This window comes from Necator americanus, chromosome V, assembly GCF_031761385.1.
Source record: "Necator americanus strain Aroian chromosome V, whole genome shotgun sequence".
In the NCBI taxonomy this organism is placed as follows: Eukaryota; Metazoa; Nematoda; class Chromadorea; order Rhabditida; family Ancylostomatidae; genus Necator; species Necator americanus.
In genome coordinates, this window is record NC_087375.1 from 19,474,740 (window position 1) to 19,493,536 (window position 18,797).

At 41.3% G+C, this 18,797-nt stretch overlaps 1 protein-coding gene across 1 annotated transcript; it reads right to left on the bottom strand.

Moving 5' to 3' along the window:
• Nucleotides 1-77: 77 nt before the first annotated feature.
• Nucleotides 78-13,405, bottom strand: RB195_014449 (uncharacterized protein; the record flags this gene model as incomplete). Its single annotated transcript, XM_064204728.1, has 3 exons — nucleotides 78-127; nucleotides 782-931; nucleotides 13,276-13,405. 3 exons carry the CDS (start codon nucleotides 13,403-13,405, stop codon nucleotides 78-80), a joined length of 330 nt encoding a protein of 109 aa, XP_064060609.1.
• Nucleotides 13,406-18,797: the final 5,392 nt, after the last annotated feature.

Sequence of the window (18,797 nt, forward strand, 5' to 3'; positions counted from 1 at the left end):
GAAGATTTATTGACATACACACATCAGTTCTTTTTTATTTGGAATTACGTGATGCACAAATCGATAAATATATTTGACTAAGGTTTGGCGGCGAGCTTAGTAGAATCTGAACAACGGGCGGTTGGACCTGCAGAGAAAGCAGTTCTTTTTAATGAAGGAAGAAAACAAACTGGTAAAGTTAATATTGTGTTTTTCAAAGCTCAAGTGCCTTTGTTGCCTTGTGCGCAGTTTGTCATCTTTATCGCTCCGTATAAAGATAGCTTTTTTGTGTTCGCTATGTGTCTCGTTGTGCCCCCGAAGGGAGGAAAGTTTTTCAGTGTGAGCGGGATAATCTAGGATCATATGCTGAGTTTGCGATGCGCATTCATTCATAGTAAATTAGCGGTTTCAATACGACTAATGTTTTCTGTTGCGGCGGCGAGGACAAGGTAGTGGCGGATGTGTTCTCAGTTCCCAAAGCTTTGCTGGACAATACAAACGATAACGGGATGTCACCACAACGTTTCCACGCCAATTTGTTCGAAATGACATTTTTATATTTAAAGATGATCGGAACTATACTTTAAAAAAAGCTGCATTAGAAATTCTAGAACTGAAGTCTACGAAGTTATAGCTTAAGCAACAGTTATGATGTCCAGTGAGGGAAGATTCCCTTCAATCGACAGCGAGAAATTCTAACAGTAGTAATGTAGGTTAGGCAAATTGTGCAAGTGCACCACAGATGATAAATTCTCGACTCGACTGCGGTTTCAGAGTTTCAGAGAGAGTTCAGAGAACTCACCTAGAGCATTCTTTTGCCTCGAAGTCCTTTGAGATTCATGTAAGGCATCCGCTTGCCGCGAAGCCCTCGCAGGCCTCTGAACGTTGGACCTGCGTCGACGAAATCCGATCTTTTTACATACTCCGGAACCAGGTCCAAGTACGGATACTGCTGCAAATAATTGCTGTAACTTGTCTTCTTCCAATTTGAAAGAGGCGGGAGTATGCAACAGTTTCGCACCAAGTAAAATGCTGCATTTATATGCACAAGTATGAATATATATATATATATATATATATACATATATATATATATATACATACATATCATGCTCTATAATAACGCGCTTAGTCCGTGTGTGTGTGTGTGTGTGTGTGTGTGTGTGTGTGTGTGTGTGTGTGTGTGTGTGTGTGTGTGTGTGTGTGTGTGTGTGTGTGTGTGTGTGTGTGTGTGTGTGTGTGTGTGTGTGTGTGTGTGTGTGTGTGTGTGTGTGTGTGTGTGTGTGTGTGTGTGAGTGTGTGTGTGTGAGAGTGTGTGTGTGTGTGAGAGTGTGTGTGTGTGTGAGTGTGTGTGTGTGTGAGAGTGTGTGTGTGAGAGTGTGTGTGTGTGAGTGTGTGTGTGTGTGAGTGTGTGAGTGTGTGTGTGTGTGTGTGTGAGTGTGTGAGTGTGTGAGTGTGTGTGTGTGAGTGTGTGTGTGTGTGTGTGTGAGAGTGTGTGTGTGTGTGAGTGTGTGTGTGTGTGAGTGTGTGAGTGTGTGTGTGTGTGTGTGTGAGTGTGTGAGTGTGTGAGTGTGTGTGTGTGAGTGTGTGTGTGTGTGTGTGTGAGAGGTGTGTGTGTGTGAGTGTGTGTGTGTGTAGATGTGTGTGTGTGTGTGTGTGTGTGTGTGTGTGTGTGTGTGTGTGTGTGTGTGTGTGTGTGTGTGTGTGTGTGTGTGTGTGTGTCACGAAAATACTCCATAATGATGTAAAACTCTGCACCGGTGAGGTGCCGACCCATAGCCATGCACCTGATAGGTGAGCACTCTACCTCTTCACCATTGTCCAAATCTGTATGGAAATATCTGTTAGTTGTGATAACGCAAATCAGTTCCTCTCATATGTTAGCGAGGATAAATAAACTTTTATGTGAATGTATACTTCCAAATTTGGAAACTATCATGCTGTATAATAACGGGCGTATTCTGTTCACGCGTGTGTGTCTGTGTATGTTGTGTCTCAATCAAGAAATCCCAAAAAGAGAAGGAGACGGATACCATAGCGCCGGTTTGGTGCGCTGGAGCCTAAACGCGTTGGGTGAGACGGGTCCTACGGCGTCGAAATCGTGCCCCGCAGCCAGATAGCTGCAAAATGGGGTGGGACGGGTCCCGGGGTCGCAATGGTGCGCCGGTGCCAGAAAGCTATACAGAGGGGAGAGACGGGTTCCACTGCATCGGATTGGTGCGCGAGATCCACAACGAGGTAGAATGGGTCTCAGTGGTCCTTCGCATATCTACTTCCCAGCATGTCTCTTGATGCTGCTAACATCCTTTCTTCAAGAAAGAAAGGAAACGCACGTAAGAACCGTTGCTTGAATGCAATACATAGTAGCCAACAGTCTACGCGATCTGACGTAGAACGTTATTTTGATCACTACAATAGTGACATTCACGTCTTCACGTTAGCACATCATTCTTTGCTAATAGTTGAGAACAGAGAAAACTCGAACTACTTCAAATGATGTTTCCAAATTGTGAAGGTTTGAGAAAAATATATTCTCCAAATATAGAACTGAGCGTTTAGGGAAAATCTTTCATCTTTGCTTAAATTTTCGGATAAAAAAATTTAAGGAAGAGCTGATAGAAAAATGAAATTCTAATTTTACAAAAATGTCCCTTTTGTCATTTCTCATTGATCGATGAAGGCGAGAGAAGCGAACAGCAAAAAAAAAACTCTGAAGTCCGGCTTTAGCCGGACGCTCGCTCAGGCTGGTGTATCGTATATGACGAAGAGGACGCGTTGCATATGTGCATCGTATATCGTATATGCGTATTGGAGTCCTATGAAAACTGAGTTCGGCCTTACAAGCGTACTCAGACATTTTTTAGAAGTCAAAATATTCCTAATAGGGATCAATATTTAAACTACGTTTCATTTCCCTTCTATTTGGTTGGTGGGATTAACAATGTACCCTTTGTTATTTACCATTGTTGCGACTTGTAGTGGTAAAATGTTTATGAGGTTACCATTCATCTTTACTCCTATTTGGGCCGTGTAGTCCGGTCAAATCTTTCTGATTCATGGCGCATAAGGGCGTAGGCGAGTGTCTGACGCAGCGTGGAGGTCACCAGTTTTCTGAACGGGTTGGATGGACCTTGAAAATCTCGAATTCAGCTAAGAACCACCATGTGCGGTAGCGTTTGTGGAACAATTAAAGGCATCACCCCACGAATCTGAGGTGGTGCAGATTTCAGGTGGAGTATTCATATACCTGATGGGAGACTATGGATAGGGTGGTGATTCCGTCCATTTCTTCCTAATTGCCGTAAAAACGGCACGGAAGATGCGGCACCGCACAAGGCTGGCGCGCTCCAGTAGCACTCCCTGTAGAAAATAGTGCGCCAAAACGCCTGAAGCCGTGTCTTCCGGGCCGTTTTTTACGGCAATTAGGAAGAAATGGACGGAATCACCCCCCTCTCCATAGTCTCCCATCCCGTATACGAATACTCCATCTGAAATCTGCACCACCTCAGATTCGTGGGGTGATGCCTTTAAAGTGTGAGATCAGTTTCTTGAGAGGGTCGTTCACGAACCTGAGATCGTCCACAAAATGCTGTTTGTTCCCGTGCAACTTTTTTTTTGAGGTTTTTGAGATCTGCCAGAAAAGCTGCATGTATTCCTGAGCTGAGGAAAGCCTAGATGTTAGCTACAAAATTGATCTATAAGTGCGCGTAAATATCGTCGAAAATTTTGTGGAAAATGCTGGAATTATAAGAAATCGTGACTGCAATTTGCAGCAATTAATCGGAATACATTGTACTTATTGTAGTGAAATTTAAGGAGGACTCTTCTCTGATTAATGCTTTTTATTAGAGGATGACATCTGACGATCTCATTGGAATACTCTTTACATGAAAAGTTATTCCCAAGATCGCAGTTCATGTTATGTCCATTAAGTGTCCGCTCGCTCTCTTTTCGAGAAAGTAATCTGGTGAGTTTGTGTAGATCAGTGTTCCCATACACGAAGTGTATTTTCTGAGGGTTTACGAGTGAAGGAAACGAAACAATAGCTCAATCAGCGCATGACGTCACCGTGAATTCGACGATGTCGCCCCTGCGGCTCCGTGTTTGATCCGCAACGAGATAACGCAGAGAAAGGAATAACGAGTTGAAAAGAAAAGTAAGTCCTGTTAGGAGGAAGAATTCAAGCTCCAGAATTAATTCCCTCCTTGTGTGCATTACGCTCTTCAAAACTCTTTAATATTTTATGTTGCGAAGGCTTGAACGCATGGAAATAGCGCTCCTATGTCGCTCACTTGCAGTAGAGAAAAAGGGAATAGAGAAGTGGCTCAAGCGGTACATATCTGTAGAATAGATTGCCTTGTAACCGTAGTCTTCATGATAATAATGAACGATTGCCACATGACCGTGTTGTTTGATACAATATGTAGTAAATTCGTGCTAACCTGGGCTTTCAAAAAGCGCTTCATGGCAGTCAGGCTACTTACAATTTTCTGAGAATCTTCTTGTTCAACAGTAATAGTTTGGGGAGAATGTCGTTTTTTGTCGAACGCCGTCAGTTCTTGGAAAAGTTACCTACGTTGATTTTTACCCCGTGACTAATGATTGCTGAAAAGCTTCCACTCCTTCTTCCATGTTAGCTGAGATGAAGAGTACAGCTTTTTGTCCCACACTTAACACAACAACCCGCACTAGAAACCACTGGCTTAACTGTAGCGGTAGGTACGTGACGTGGTGTTTCGCTCCATTAAAGTGGTACTTGATGCGAAAAATTTTCTCTTTGAAAGCTTCCAACTTATTTTATTTCGGTTCTAGTTTTTCAAATTTAGAGGAATTTTTGTGCACGACTCATTTCCTTGATGGAAGGGTGGTGCTCGAATGTTAGTGAACTACTGGATCGATCTTACAATGTTACCCTTAAGTTGTCTCGTTTTGCTGTCCAGGTTCCTATGCCAAAATCCGCACAAAAGATTGAAATCATTTCGCTGGCTTACATGTGTCCTTTTGAATCTGTATCTTTTGTATCCTCTACCGTTCAATGAGATGTACCTGCTTGAAAGGTTGCTTTGTATGATATTCCAGGAGCTCTTTATGGCAATTTTCTGCAGAGTGTCTCGAATCATTGATGAAATAGTGACCAAAACATCAGGCCGCAGAGATAGAAGTAACGGTTGCAGAGATAGAACTGATAAATTTCAACGAGAAACGACTACTGAATAATGTTCATCTATTCATTTGAAGAAGTACCTATCAATTCATTTAAAAAAGCGGAGGAGCACTTAGCTGCTCCATCAAACTCTCACAGCTGACAATAACCTGGCACTTAACTTTCGAAATAAGCGAAATTTGATCAAAGTTACCCGTCATTTTTCCATATTTTATTACTTATTTTATATTTTATTGTCATGGTAAGCATACCATGACACCCCACCTCCCAGACCAACTCTGGCTCGGCGCTCTACCATTCTTTATATATAGCAGATAATTCTGTACTTGCTCTTAGCTTGTGCGAACGATATAAACTCGGAGTATGGAAAAATTATTTCATTGGTGAAAATGAGAAGTTGCACAAAAGATTTATTCTTGAAATTAGTTATTCACTTCAGAAATTCCATTTAATCGCTTAATTTCGTTTGTATGGGGAATATTCATTGTTATTGTTAAGTTCAACACTAGCACTAGTACACGTTTTAAAAACACTACAGTGATCACGTTTACCTCCACTTTTTACCAGTGAAAGATTTTCATTTTCCAGCCTTAACTGACGGAACTTCGTGTGCACATGTGAATGTCGGTATCTCAAAGCCAATCTCTATGCCTAGACATCCAAGGAGCTCAGAAGTCGCTTAAGGTTCCCTATTTTTCTAGCGTATTCCTTCAGTGGGGCGGGTGTAGTGCAGTCGGTTAGAGGTTTCGCTGCCTGCACGATCGATCGGAGGTTCGAATCCGCCCTAGTACTCACCAAGCCTTTCATCCCCCGGGGTTCGATAAATTGGTACCAAACTCGTCCGGGAGGATACAAACACTGACTTGACACATGGGCTAGCCCTATGTGGTATAGGCCAGTTACACGTTCGTGAACCTCAAACGATTCTGAAGCGAGCGTGGTGGTTCATCCCAAGCGGATTGATTACCGCCAGAAAATTCAACTTTAGCTTGTTTTCTTTCAGTCCCGTGTCATTTTCAATAAACCGAAATGGTCGTCACGGCCCAAATATTTGATCACTCATTATTCATATTATGAATAATAAATCGTACATAGGTTATTTGCAAACGGAAAGTCATCTATAAATTTTTTTTCGTTGCACTTTTAATAAAAGCACTTTTGAGGCAGTCATAGGATCATTTTTTCCCGTTCACATTTGACAGATGGAGGGTTTCACACCCAGAATAAAACAGAACGGCGAAAGCATTCGCTTCATGGGTCTCATAACTAGTATTTCCACAAAAGTACGAGTTATCTCATTTCTCCTTATAAATAAAAAAGAAATTAAGAAGGCATTGGAGTGCAAAAACTGCCCTGGTGGTGTGAATACCCCTTTTTGACACGATGAAATCACGATTTAATCCACTTAGTAATGTACGGTATTGTGTACTTAATTACTTATTGCTTCGTACTTCTAAATGCACACAACCCAAGCAGGAGTAGCATTGCAATGGCTGAAGCACCTAGATGAGTGAAGTGGTTGTCACGTCTCTTGTTATTATCTGTAGCTGAAGAAAAAAGTGCAGGTTTAATGGCATCTATTGATAGTAAAACATCCAACAAGTCTGCGGCCCACTAGGACGCTAAAAAAGACTGAACTTAGAATAGAATAATCCTTAAGAAGAAAATATTTAGCAAAAACATTAAGTTAATGCTAATCATTCACGTGAATTTGAGTTACTACAGGAAGATGGCTTGACATTGCTTCACTGTTCACTTTCCGCATCTCTTCAGAATATGGAAACTGTACCGAGGAGATGTTTTGTTAAGATTTTGTTCGAAATCACATGTAAAAATTTTCTATTCCTACAAAAAACTGTTCAATCGTTAAAATTGGAATGGTCAGAATTTTGCAGATTTCCTGATTGTCCAAAGTAGCAAATGAAGAGGTTAACGGATTGAAGAAGACAAATTTATGTTAGTGCTACTTCATCTGAAACGTAAACTCCAACTTTTTCGCTGCACGCCTGAGCGGACGTCATCCACCACTTCTTTATTTATTACGCACTGATCCTTCACAGTAGCTACTATCGAACGTTCGTTAGCATCAGAAAACTCTTGTACATCATCGCGTTGTCGTTAGCCAAGCACCATCGAGACTTAGACTGGAGTTAACAACTCTGAGTTCTGCACTACCCAAGTTAACTAGTTTCGAGCACGAATACTTTTTTTGGAGTTTTGTACTCATATCACATTCTCAGCGAATTTCTTTGTTCTAACGACTTCAGCTGTTTTGCTGAAGCTTCCCAGATGCTGTTTATCGTTGCACATTCTACGAAAGCACATTAACTAACACTGCAATAGCAAAAGCTACAGGGAGCCAAAGAAATTTTGATAGCTTATGTAGGATTCTTTAGCTGGATAGAATGCTCTCGTTTTCAGTTGAAAGAAAATTCAAATATGAAAAACCGTCCGCGTAAACCTCACTAGGTCCAAAAGAAGTTCGCGGAATCGATATCACTGCTGGACATTTGGAGGAACTGGTCATATTTTCCACACATTACGGAACAGCTAATAGTCGGTGACACATGTTTTTTCGTCGTCAGATGTTGGGATGCTAGTTACCAAGCTGCATCATGCTAAAAAACCCTTTTTTCGCCCTGTAAGCTGAACCACCTTCTAAGATGTTTCGGATATTGAGTGATGCATATGGAAACGAAACACTAGAAATTTCGAGTATCCCGGTCGCTGAAGCGTCTTCATAGAAGTTGCAAGCGATAAGACAATTGAAGGGACTGGCATCTTTAAACGAAGAGTCGCCAGTATGCTAAATAATTGTTGGCAGAAATGGGACATTGCTTTAATTAAAGGCATCACCCCACAAATCTGAGGTGGTGCAGATTTCAGGTGGAGTATTCATATACCTGATGGGAGACTATGGATAGGGTGGTGATTCCGTCCATTTTTTCCTAATTGCCGTAAGAAACGGCCCGGAAGATACGACGCCACACAAGGCCGGCGCGCTCCAGTCGAATTCCCTGTAGAAAATAGTGCGCCAAAACGCCTGAAGCCGTGTCTTCCGGGCCGTTTTTTACGGCAATTAGGAAGAAATGGACGGAATCACCCCCTCTCCATAATCTCCCATCCCGTATACGAATACTCCACCTGAAATCCGTACCACCTCAGATTCGTGGAGTGATGCCTTTAAGTATGCTAAAGACAACTTAAATGGAGATAACTATGAGTTCATTACGTGTGCGCGCTCGATAGCTCACTAGCACCAGTTAGATCTTCAGCGCTCTGGGTTAGATAAATTGAGATCAAGTTCACCTAAGGATGAGGCCACTGGCTTGATGCTGCCGATCGAGTCTTGCCGACAATTATAAAGACTGCATAAATGTACGATTGAGGTCAAACTCACTGAAACATCCAATAATTTCTATTTATTAATCCTGAAAATTCCAAACTCGCATTCAGCTTGTGCGTATTGTCACGAGCGCTAAGTAAAATTTGTGAGGGACCTTTAGAAAATCCTGTAGCTCGAAGCTATGTCGCTGTAGGGAAACCAACTAGATTATATAATCAGTGGATGTGGGGTTACTTCGTACACCATGGCACCATGCACGCTTTCGTTTCGGAGTTCGTGTAGATGTAAAGCGTCGTCTCGGTGGGTAACCCGAGGTCTCAGACGCTCGTAATATCTGGATCGACACGGGATGTTTCGCGTTTCGGTGGGATTCTTGAAAATTACTTCCTGATTGGCGGAAAGATCCGAACATCTGAAAAATACGAACTAGCAGGCAAGCTGTTCTAAAAGAACATCTTGCTTCGCTTGGCAGCCTTGCATGTGATTTTTCCTTTGAGTCAGAGTGTAAACCTCCTTCATGTGACTCTTCTCATACGTACGTCTGCTCTAGTTCGTCAAGCTTCGAAGATTTTGACATTTTCACATCGTTTCATAGAAAACTTAAGGAATTTATAGGCTAATAAAGTGCGCAAAAAAATCGATTTATTCTTGTTACATCTCTTATTATTGTATAAAAGCCCTTTCAAAGCTTTTCTACCTTCTTCGTCCTTATATTAATTTATGTACAACGGAAGTTAAGGAGTTTTTGTAAAGTGTCATTTAGTGAGTCGGATTAGCTTACGTTGTTTTGTTTGTTATAGTCGGTCATGAGAATGTCAGGGAAATCCGCGTAAATGATGCCTTAGAACAGGTAGGGCTGCAGATATGTTGGTGGCTCATATAAACAAAGTGTTTTTGTTACATGAGGCTTCACACAGCAATCCCAGTAGCCACTTAGCGATTAATGGAAGATTCGGTTTCGAGAAGAAGAAGAAGTGATTCGCAATGACGTGCCAGAGGATTGTACGAGATTTCTTGGCGTGTCCTCGCGAAAGTGGGACCAGTGAGGGAACGAGAAGATAATGCTTGTTGGACCGAAGGAAGGATGTGCAGCTAGTGTAACGATGATCCCATCTTTGGTCCCAATTAATGGATTTTAGCATAACAAGAAACAAAATAAGTGGTGCTTCAACGTACATTGTTTTGTATTTGAACGATGTCACGACATTTGCATTCGAAGGCTCTCCTAGGTGTGACTTCAAGCTCTGGTTAGACTAACAACTCAGTTTTTAACTTATTTCATGATCCATTTCATTAGAATCTAAGCGTGGAAGATGTGAATTGTTCCTGCCTCGGAAAATTTTACGCTTAACAAAGTGGTCGATTGAGAGATGATTCCGAGAAGAACTTTTCACATTTCACGTTTCCGGAAGCGCCATCCAACACCCTTACTGGAGTGGTGAAAGAAAAAAATGTTAAGGGTTTCAACAGGATTCGCTTAAATCCTTTTCGCCTTCTTGACTGAAGACGGATGCAAAATCGAATGTTACGAATTTGTTGTTGAAATGTTGAATGCTTTCGTAGTCAAGAAATTCAAACGCGTCATCTTGGAAGACTGGAGAGAAACATCCAGTAAAAACCCAAAGGGCTCTGGGATTGGAAAGTACTGTATGTTACGAAGCAAATGTTAATCCTTTCTACATCTGAAACGACCAACATCTGCTGCAGACTACGACCAAATACAACTTGCGTGATGCATACTGTGCTGCATAAAACCATATTCTTAGTACAAAACACTCCCCTTCTTAAACGGGGTCTGGAGACAGGAAAAGCAAAATACAGACCTCGAACTCAAATTTCTTGTGAAGACTTCATAATAAATTTTCACGAGTCTTTAGCATTAGCGACTTCATTGAAGTTTAACCTCTTCCATTTCACTTTCTAGGAGTTCTTTCGCTGCTTCTTAGTTTAGCGAAATGATTGTAATTTTTCATACAAAGTTTCCGTCGTTTTCACCGGAAGACGCATGTACCCCTTTACGAATCAAGAATCGATCGATCACCAGTCTTTGTAAACGTTATAATTGGTAGCCTTTAAAGCAAATGAAAAGTGGACCCTACAGCTCTGGCCTCAATTTCCGTACTATCACAGCTTTCTCAGAGGTTGTAAATTAAATAACAGGAGATATCATAACTCGTTATGAACAATAAGTAATCTGCTAGCATATTGTGAGCAAGGTAGCTCAGCTCATAAGTCATTACTCTTCCGCGGCAATTTTCTTCTCATGATCCGGAAAAAGCAGGAGTAAAGAATGGATAGGCCTGTTTTGTTACTTCTCACCATTTTTCTCCAAAAACCAAAAATGATTTCATTAGAATACCTATGATAATAGCTAATCGATTCTTATTTGTGAATTAAACTGGATTGGGCTGTTTATTACCCAACGAAAGTGATCTTTACATCCAAACTCCTGACGGAATAAAAGTGTCTAACAAACACTTCTTTACTCGTACAGGTGTGGACAGCTGCCTTGTCGGGTAAACCGAGTAAACTGACAGTCGGATGTTCGTTGTTCATAAGAATTCTAGATTTTAAGTGAGTGTCTTGAAATTTCGCCTTGACAACTGCAAACATTGGGATTTCAGAGTGAAGAGAACCCAACTTTGAAAAATCTCCCCCTTCAAATTGTACGGTTTTTTTTTGCATGTGGTTCATCATATTTTGTATATATCTGGTTTTCGGATCATCTAAAACTGCACGCGACAGTGCTGATGGTTGCTTAACGCACTACGTTGCTTTCGACAGTCAAATTCCGCTGAGACAAAAACGTCAGGCAAGATGTCACGAGCCATTAGATATTCTTTTGCTTTTGTTCACATTGGAGATATGCAGAAAAACGATTTTTGGGGAAGAAGTTCAGCAGTAACTCATCACCTTAGAGTATTTTAATAGAACCATGCATGTTATATAAACGATTCGTCGCTTTCTTCGGGTTTATTGGATTATTGGATTCGTATTATTGGACATAAGTATTTTTGATGAGATCTTAAATTTACATAAACTGTTCCAGCCTATAACGGTGGGACACAGACGAAAAAATTTTTGAACTTAAAAGTATGAGAGTAACTTCGGAGATTTTAGATTTAAATCATGATATGTTACCACGTTAGATTAATATGAATACTTTCCTTCTTATATTCACTAGGATATAAAAGTTTAAAGGAAGGAAGATGATGAGAGTCGAGGACCTGCACCCTGAAGCTGTTTCATTTTTATTCATTGTGGTTTCACAGAGTATCTCAACAACACCTTTCGTTTCATTGGAACGTATTATTGGACATAAGTATTTTTGATGAGATCTTAAATTTACATAAACTGTCTCAGTGTGCAAATTATGGAGGAATTCTCAGAAAACGCACTGATTTAATCATAGCCCTTGTTAGCTAAAGTGTTGTGTGTCGGGATAAGCACGAGACAAGTCGGAAGTTCTTCGCTGATGTTTGAGTTCTGGGGAGTAAGCAAACTAGGGATCATAAACGCGGCAAGTCCCAACCCAGCGATGAATATCTCACATGGTATAGTCTCCAAAAATAGGGAATTCAAAAATCTATCGCAATGCTCTTTAACGTTTATTTTTAAATCGCGTAACTGTGCTCGTGTAGCAGGTACTACACAGCTTATAGGTACCACTAGTGTGTGAAATTGACATTAAAAATACTGGAGGGTAAATTGGACAGATTTTCAGAATGACAGTTTACTCAGTTTACCCGACTGGAAGGACACAGATTCTGGGTGAAGGATGATCACAAAGGATAACGACATTTGGTGGTTCAGAAGTATCTGGCATCTTGTCTCATTCGCTGCAGGGAAACCATCCGTCTAGACTCAACAACATGACATTTACGGAAGGGTAAATAATTCGTAGAACTCCTTTATGCTTGCCATTTAGTAAATAGTGCTCAATTTAATAATCTCTTCTAGTGAGAGCCTAACGATAGATGATCTGCTACACTATTCCGAACTTCAAATCTTCATTTATCCCCTCTGCGACTGAGATACAGAAGAAGTTTTATTTAAATCATTCTGATTGGGACATTAGCTATAGAATTACCCACCGAAAAAGTCCCGAAACAACTCTGCATGGAATATGATGAGAATCTTCATAAATACTGACTTCAGATGCGGATTTCATGTTATTCGGAAATATCTACGACAACCATTAATTTTATTTGCATTTTGGGACTCCTTGAATTTCGTTCCTGTGAGATTTATTCCCCATCATGGCATACTTAACGTAAGAAAGAGTCTTCTTAGCGTGCGTGCAATAAAATCACAATTCGTCATAGCTAATGTCTTTCATAGTTTTCCTAGTCCCATGAGAATTCCACTAGCCAAAAGACCTGCTTTCGAAAAAGAGGCAACGTTTTTGAAAGGGAAAAACGAGCAATTTAGAGAAACGACGACTTTTTTCTTTGCAGACATCGTTATCTGTAGCAGAAGTCGTTAGAATTGCAAAAAGTGAACATAGATTGCTCCAGCAATTTGACGTTTTTGGATCTACTCGTTTTTGACCAGGTCAGCCACAGAGACCGTAGAAGTTGCTATGCAATGTGACTTTGTTGCACCTTCCGGCAATTTAGTAATTGCTGGAAAGTGCTTGCAATTAAACACCTTTTTCCATCATATATGAGTTCCAGAACGTTTCCTGGTAACTTAGAAGCGAACTCTCAAGTCCGGAAAAGTTTTGTTCCGGACAGTATTGAAATCTAGCGAGAGAAAAAGATGGGATTGAAAGAGGTCGACTCACCTCGTCGTGCTGCTGCTGCTGCTGCGCAAGGACGCCTAGGACTGCCACCAACAGAATGGTCAGGATCCGCGCGAGGTTGTGCATAGTTATTAATGTGGTGGATGCTGTCGACGAATAGTGCCCGCGCCATCGTCGCCGCATCCCAATTCGCCACGCCCACTTCGTTTGAATGGATTCACTGCTTTTGACTCGTTGTTACAATTCCGGTCAGGACTTACGAGGCCACGTAGAGGAGGTTGCTCACTTCGAAACATAGTTTGGGAAGGAGATTGCAGTTCCTAAGGTTTTGGCAAACAGCACGTTCCACTCGATTTTTCTTGAGGTAAATTAGAGGAGTGGTGGTTTCATGTAACTTCACTGAGTTTTGTAAGTTATCCTGAGACTTGCAATTATCAATCGATGCAGTTGAGGCAAACTCCAAACATCAGGACCTGCAATGGGAAAGTAATTCTGCTCGGCGAAGTTTACTACCGAAAAAGGAACATCTGAAAATAGGAACGAATACAAGAAATTGGAGGAAAACACCAAATAAAAGTAAGGCAAAAAAAATGGTATAAACAATAAGTAGTAGATAAAAGAATGAGTAAAAACATAGAGTAAAATACATTTTGGAGTATCCAATCATGCGTTTTCGCTTGCTCCCCACAATTTTAATGGAAGAATGGCATGGAATGAGTGCAGGTTTTGTGCTATAAATCCCATACACTCACGTCCGAGAAAATAGTACACACTTGAATAGGTAAAAGACGCTTGTGAGTTCTCCAAGTGAAAGCACCTGAGAAGAATAGCGTGAGCCCTTCCACACATTAACATTTCCTTCACACCTGTATTAGGTAGAGGCGTTTCAGAAAAAAAGAAGGATTAAACTCATCACAAAGGTGCATTTTCCTCGTTCTTCTTTCCTATGCTATTTTCGGAGTTGAGCAGAAACCATGGATCTGTTTATGAAGAGCCAGAGGCAACATTAACATTGAGAGAGGCATTGAGGAAACAGTGGGTTTTCAAGTGTCTGTCTTAGCTGCTCAATGTACATTAAAGTACGCAGGATCCATTTCAGTCGTAGTTGCGCATGCAAGTCCACACACCTGCTCATTCAAGGATCTGTGCAACGTCGAGAACGAGTAGATCCCTTTCCTGCAATAATGGGGTCCGTGTCCATGATGTGTAACCCCACTGCCTTTAGAAGGCACTGATGAGGATAAAGAGCAGACATCTTAAGCATTTTAAAATATGAAGGGCGCTTTTTCAACAACTGTGAGTAGGGGCTAGACTTTTAACGGTACAAGGGAGTTTCGAACCATCGACCGTGCAGTTGAGGCTGGATCTACTACCAACTACGCGGCTCCCGCCCAACGCTTTAGCACACAAATACTATAAGTATACACCGTTTAAATCAGTTGTAAAGCATAATGAACCAAGATTTGAAGCTTCAGGTTCCCGCTGGTATGTACGATGACAAAAAGCAGCAAATCATTTGGGAAGCATAGAACTCATAACCGTTTGTTGCCATCTACATATGCAAACCTAAGTTAGGAGGAATGCAAATTTCTTTTACTCCAAGAGTTTGAAAATATTGGTGGTATTGACTAGACCCGGAGGGAGAGAGAAAACAATTGTTTTGAGGAAAAGCGAGAAATTCGCGCAGACCGGTATTTTTGTTTGGTAGGTTGCTGGATCATGTGGTCAGATCATGTAATGTAATCATGTAATGTAAGTCCGTTTATAAACCAACTCTCAGTTAAAATCAAAAGTTTTGGCACGTGCCTGGCAATCGATCGACGTCAGGATACAGGGAGAAAAAAGGATAAAAAGGTTGACGGGTCTAGCACGAAGCGTTCCACATCCTCTTGAATATGCTTCACCGCTAGGTAATTCTAAGAACAGCATTCTCATCCCCGCATACAACGCCTACGATCGCACTGTTTCTATGAGATTCACGCGCAGATGAGATTAGTGACAAGGATGCTCGAAACATAACCCGATTTGAACAAGTTTCGAAACCCCAGCTAATCTGCCCTGAAAAGACTCTAGACTGAACTAGAACAAAAATCGGAATGCAACTCCAGGAGATGTCAAATATGTATTTTTCATCGCTTAAAGGGATAGTGCTCATTCGTTGGCTGTGTTGTAAATGCCAAGTAATAAGGTAGGGCAGAAGTTAAAAATACATAAGTGCCACAGTTTCCTGTATTCGCATGCTGCCTTCGGGTAAACGCAGCATTGCGTTTACTCGCAGTCACACAACAACCTGTACTGTGGAGAAAGTGTGACTTTTCACTGTTTGAAGAAAGATAGCACAAACAACTGTTCTTGCAAACATCATCTGCTGATTGGGATAAAGATGAGAGGAGTACTATGAGTGAGAGCAAGAAAAGAAATGGAGAATAGGGTTTAGAGTGGTTGTTCGAAAGTGCATGTCGAAATGAAACGTGATCGAATTACTGTGCAAATATATTTTCTGACAGTCTCACCTGAGTTATAAAGAACTTTGAAAATTTGGATTACTCGCACATATTTTGATGTAAAACCAATCCTTGTAGAGAACTAGGGTTATTATTAGTATTTTTATTATTGCAAGGAAGAAAATGTGGAGCCACAGTTATTAAGCAAATGAGGGATGAAATAAATGTCATTTGTGTTTAAAATAGTTATAGAATTCCTGTTCTCGTTTCGTTGGGTTAATCTCCTCGGAACGTTTTGTCACCAATCGGTGCGTTCCTCCAGATCTGTTCCGCTGTCGGAAACGTGGGCCTTCGTAGTGCAAAGGAACAATGTCTTAGCTAATCAACTGAATTCCCGCGTACTATTGGAGTTCTAAGTTCACAACAATGAAGATCGCTAACTATCCCGACAGAATGTCTCTTGCTAAGATTTCGGACAGCAGTTCTCTGCTTCTCTTCTTTTAGCGAAGCTGTTCACATGACTGAGCCACTTCTGAGAAGGACACTTTTGTTCACCAAAGGAGCAGAGGAGAGATGAACACACAGGACCAGACAAAGGGAGTGGGTGAACATGTGACGTGAATTTGCAAGGGGTCAGTAGCGCCCACGTATATGAGTGTTATCGCTACCTGGACCCGTAGTAAACCCTCGCCAAGTAGTTTTATCTCCCTGCACGGATGGCTTCGTCACCTCTAAGTTCCATTTAAAAGGAACATGCGCCGTGTAGTGAAGAACGCTGAGTTGTGCAGCAGTCGAAAGCGAAGCAGGAAGTTACTGTCGAGTCAGTTCATTGAGTCAGCTCGCCTCCACGTCTACAGTCAACTGGTGAGATTTTTCGGCGAAATAATAGGAGTTGCGGGGAGATAAAATAAGTTGCCTTATAGTAGGTTATTATTTTTTAGAAGTTCTCCGAGGTAGTGTAATGTTGGGTTAGCGTAAATGAAGTGTAGTAAATATGAGGAGAGTTGTATGCGTACAAGATTAAGTGCATCTCCACAGAACACGACAAGCCTCTCGAAGTACGTTCGTTTCGTTTTCGACAAGCAACATTTTTCTAAAAGCTGGTGCTGTGCAGACTTTTGAGTTATGGCTGTCATTTGAGTTCCGACTGTATCTTCAAACCTCTCGCCTCCCGACATTGGTTGTTAATCCTCAAACGTTGTAATATTAGCTATTAATAAATGTAGACTTAAATCAATCTTGGGTATAACTCAAGCAAATGAAAAGAAAAACTTGCGTTAATCTTCAGGTCATCCTCCGGAATATTTTTCGTTTAAGAATGCCATGGACTCGTGTTCACTGTTGGTGAATACAAAATGATAATACGTGAAGGTTTATGAGTGATGCAAACATAAACTTAATCTGAACTTGATCCTTACCTTGCTGTTCGAAGTCTCGAAAATCGAATTTTTTTTTGGCAGATGGTATCCCCGTTTAAATCTTTTTGAATGTTGACAATTGTTACTTTGATAAATAAAGAACCTTCGTTTAGGACCATTATTGGTGCGCTTTTATTCTTTTGCTGGCTGCAATCACAATCGGTTTCCTGGCTCTTCTTCTGGTCTCTTCGAATGCAGGTGAACCAACCGCGGAGGTTGTTCTGGGGTGACAACTGCTCCGCTTGGTTGTGATGCAGAAGCGAGTCCTACATCCTGCTGTTATTGCGAGCAACAACATGTTTCCCCCTAAGGGAAGGAGCGGCTCCCGCGGCCGGGTTCATAAGAGTCCAATGACAGAGCTCTCGGGGAGAATCATGCTCGGCAACGATGTCCTCTCGAGAACGCACCACAATAAAATGTAATGTCCGATGTGGCCACGACCAAGCACGAGCCTGCCCTGGAGACTCCCGAAGGGAACGCAACCCCGACGATTACTGGTAGCGGCAAGCAGGGTTAGACGTGTGATGGGATTTTCCCATCGGGTGGAGGTGACGGGGGTCGTAAAAGCAGGCGGTTGCAAGGGAAAGGGGTGATAAGAGAGTGTGCTGTGGGGAGCAGTGAATGGATGATAGCCTGATAACCAAGAGAAAATACTACGTAGTATGAGATAATTACACACATTATAAAATAAGGAATACAATAAACAATAAATAACAACAATACAAAACAATAACTATCATTGAATGGTTGCATAAAACAAAATTTTATATTTATTTTCAGGCGTAGGACAGCATGGAAGCCCCAACATTTTGTTTCGAAAATGTACAACCAGTTGACAATGTAAGAATGATACCATCCAGGTTCGATACCCCACTGAGCTAGTTTTTGCAAAAGAATTAGAAACTTGCGCGCATAACTTCGTGATAAGAGAACTAAAAGAAAACATCTGGGTAGTTTTTAAATCAAGTTTGAATACCCTTGAAAAGCAGTACTGAAGCCTTTGAGAAGAGGACTATGAAATCACCACTTCAATTCATGATCATTCCTTGAATGCTTAATTTTCAAAAACGAAAGAACAAAAGAGGCATTATTAAAAAAATACAAATTTGATTTTTTGGGAAACGCCACTACATTTAATTCCTATTGATCAGTGAAGGGGACGAAGCGTGCAGCAGAAGTCTGATGTCCGGCGCTAGCCAGTCGTTCAGACTTCTATTATATACAACCATCATCTCCTAAAAACAGTCAATAGCATTTTTGCAGAAATTGTATATAAACAAAAACAAGATGTACTTCAAGACTTTTTACCTGATACATATACGAACGACTAACGTAACATTCGCAACTGCAGTGAAGAAACTGTAGACCAGAACTGTAGTGAATATCTGTTTGCAACAATGTTCTAGAAATTTAAAAAAAAAGTAATTTCAATCAACAGTATTGTGATTTCGAGGCGGATGTGGCGCAGTCGGCTAGAGGTCCGTTGTAGCCAGCAGTCGATGGTTCGAAACCGTGACCTGTAGTGAACTAACTACCAAGCCTTTCATCCCTCAGAGTCGATAAATTGGAACCAGACCTGTCTGGGAGGACAAAAACACTGACTTGATCATCGGAAGTCATTGTACAGGCCAACACGCGTTCCAAAACCTCAACGATTACGAATTGCAGTACAACTCGTTGGCGCATCCCAAGTGGATTGAGA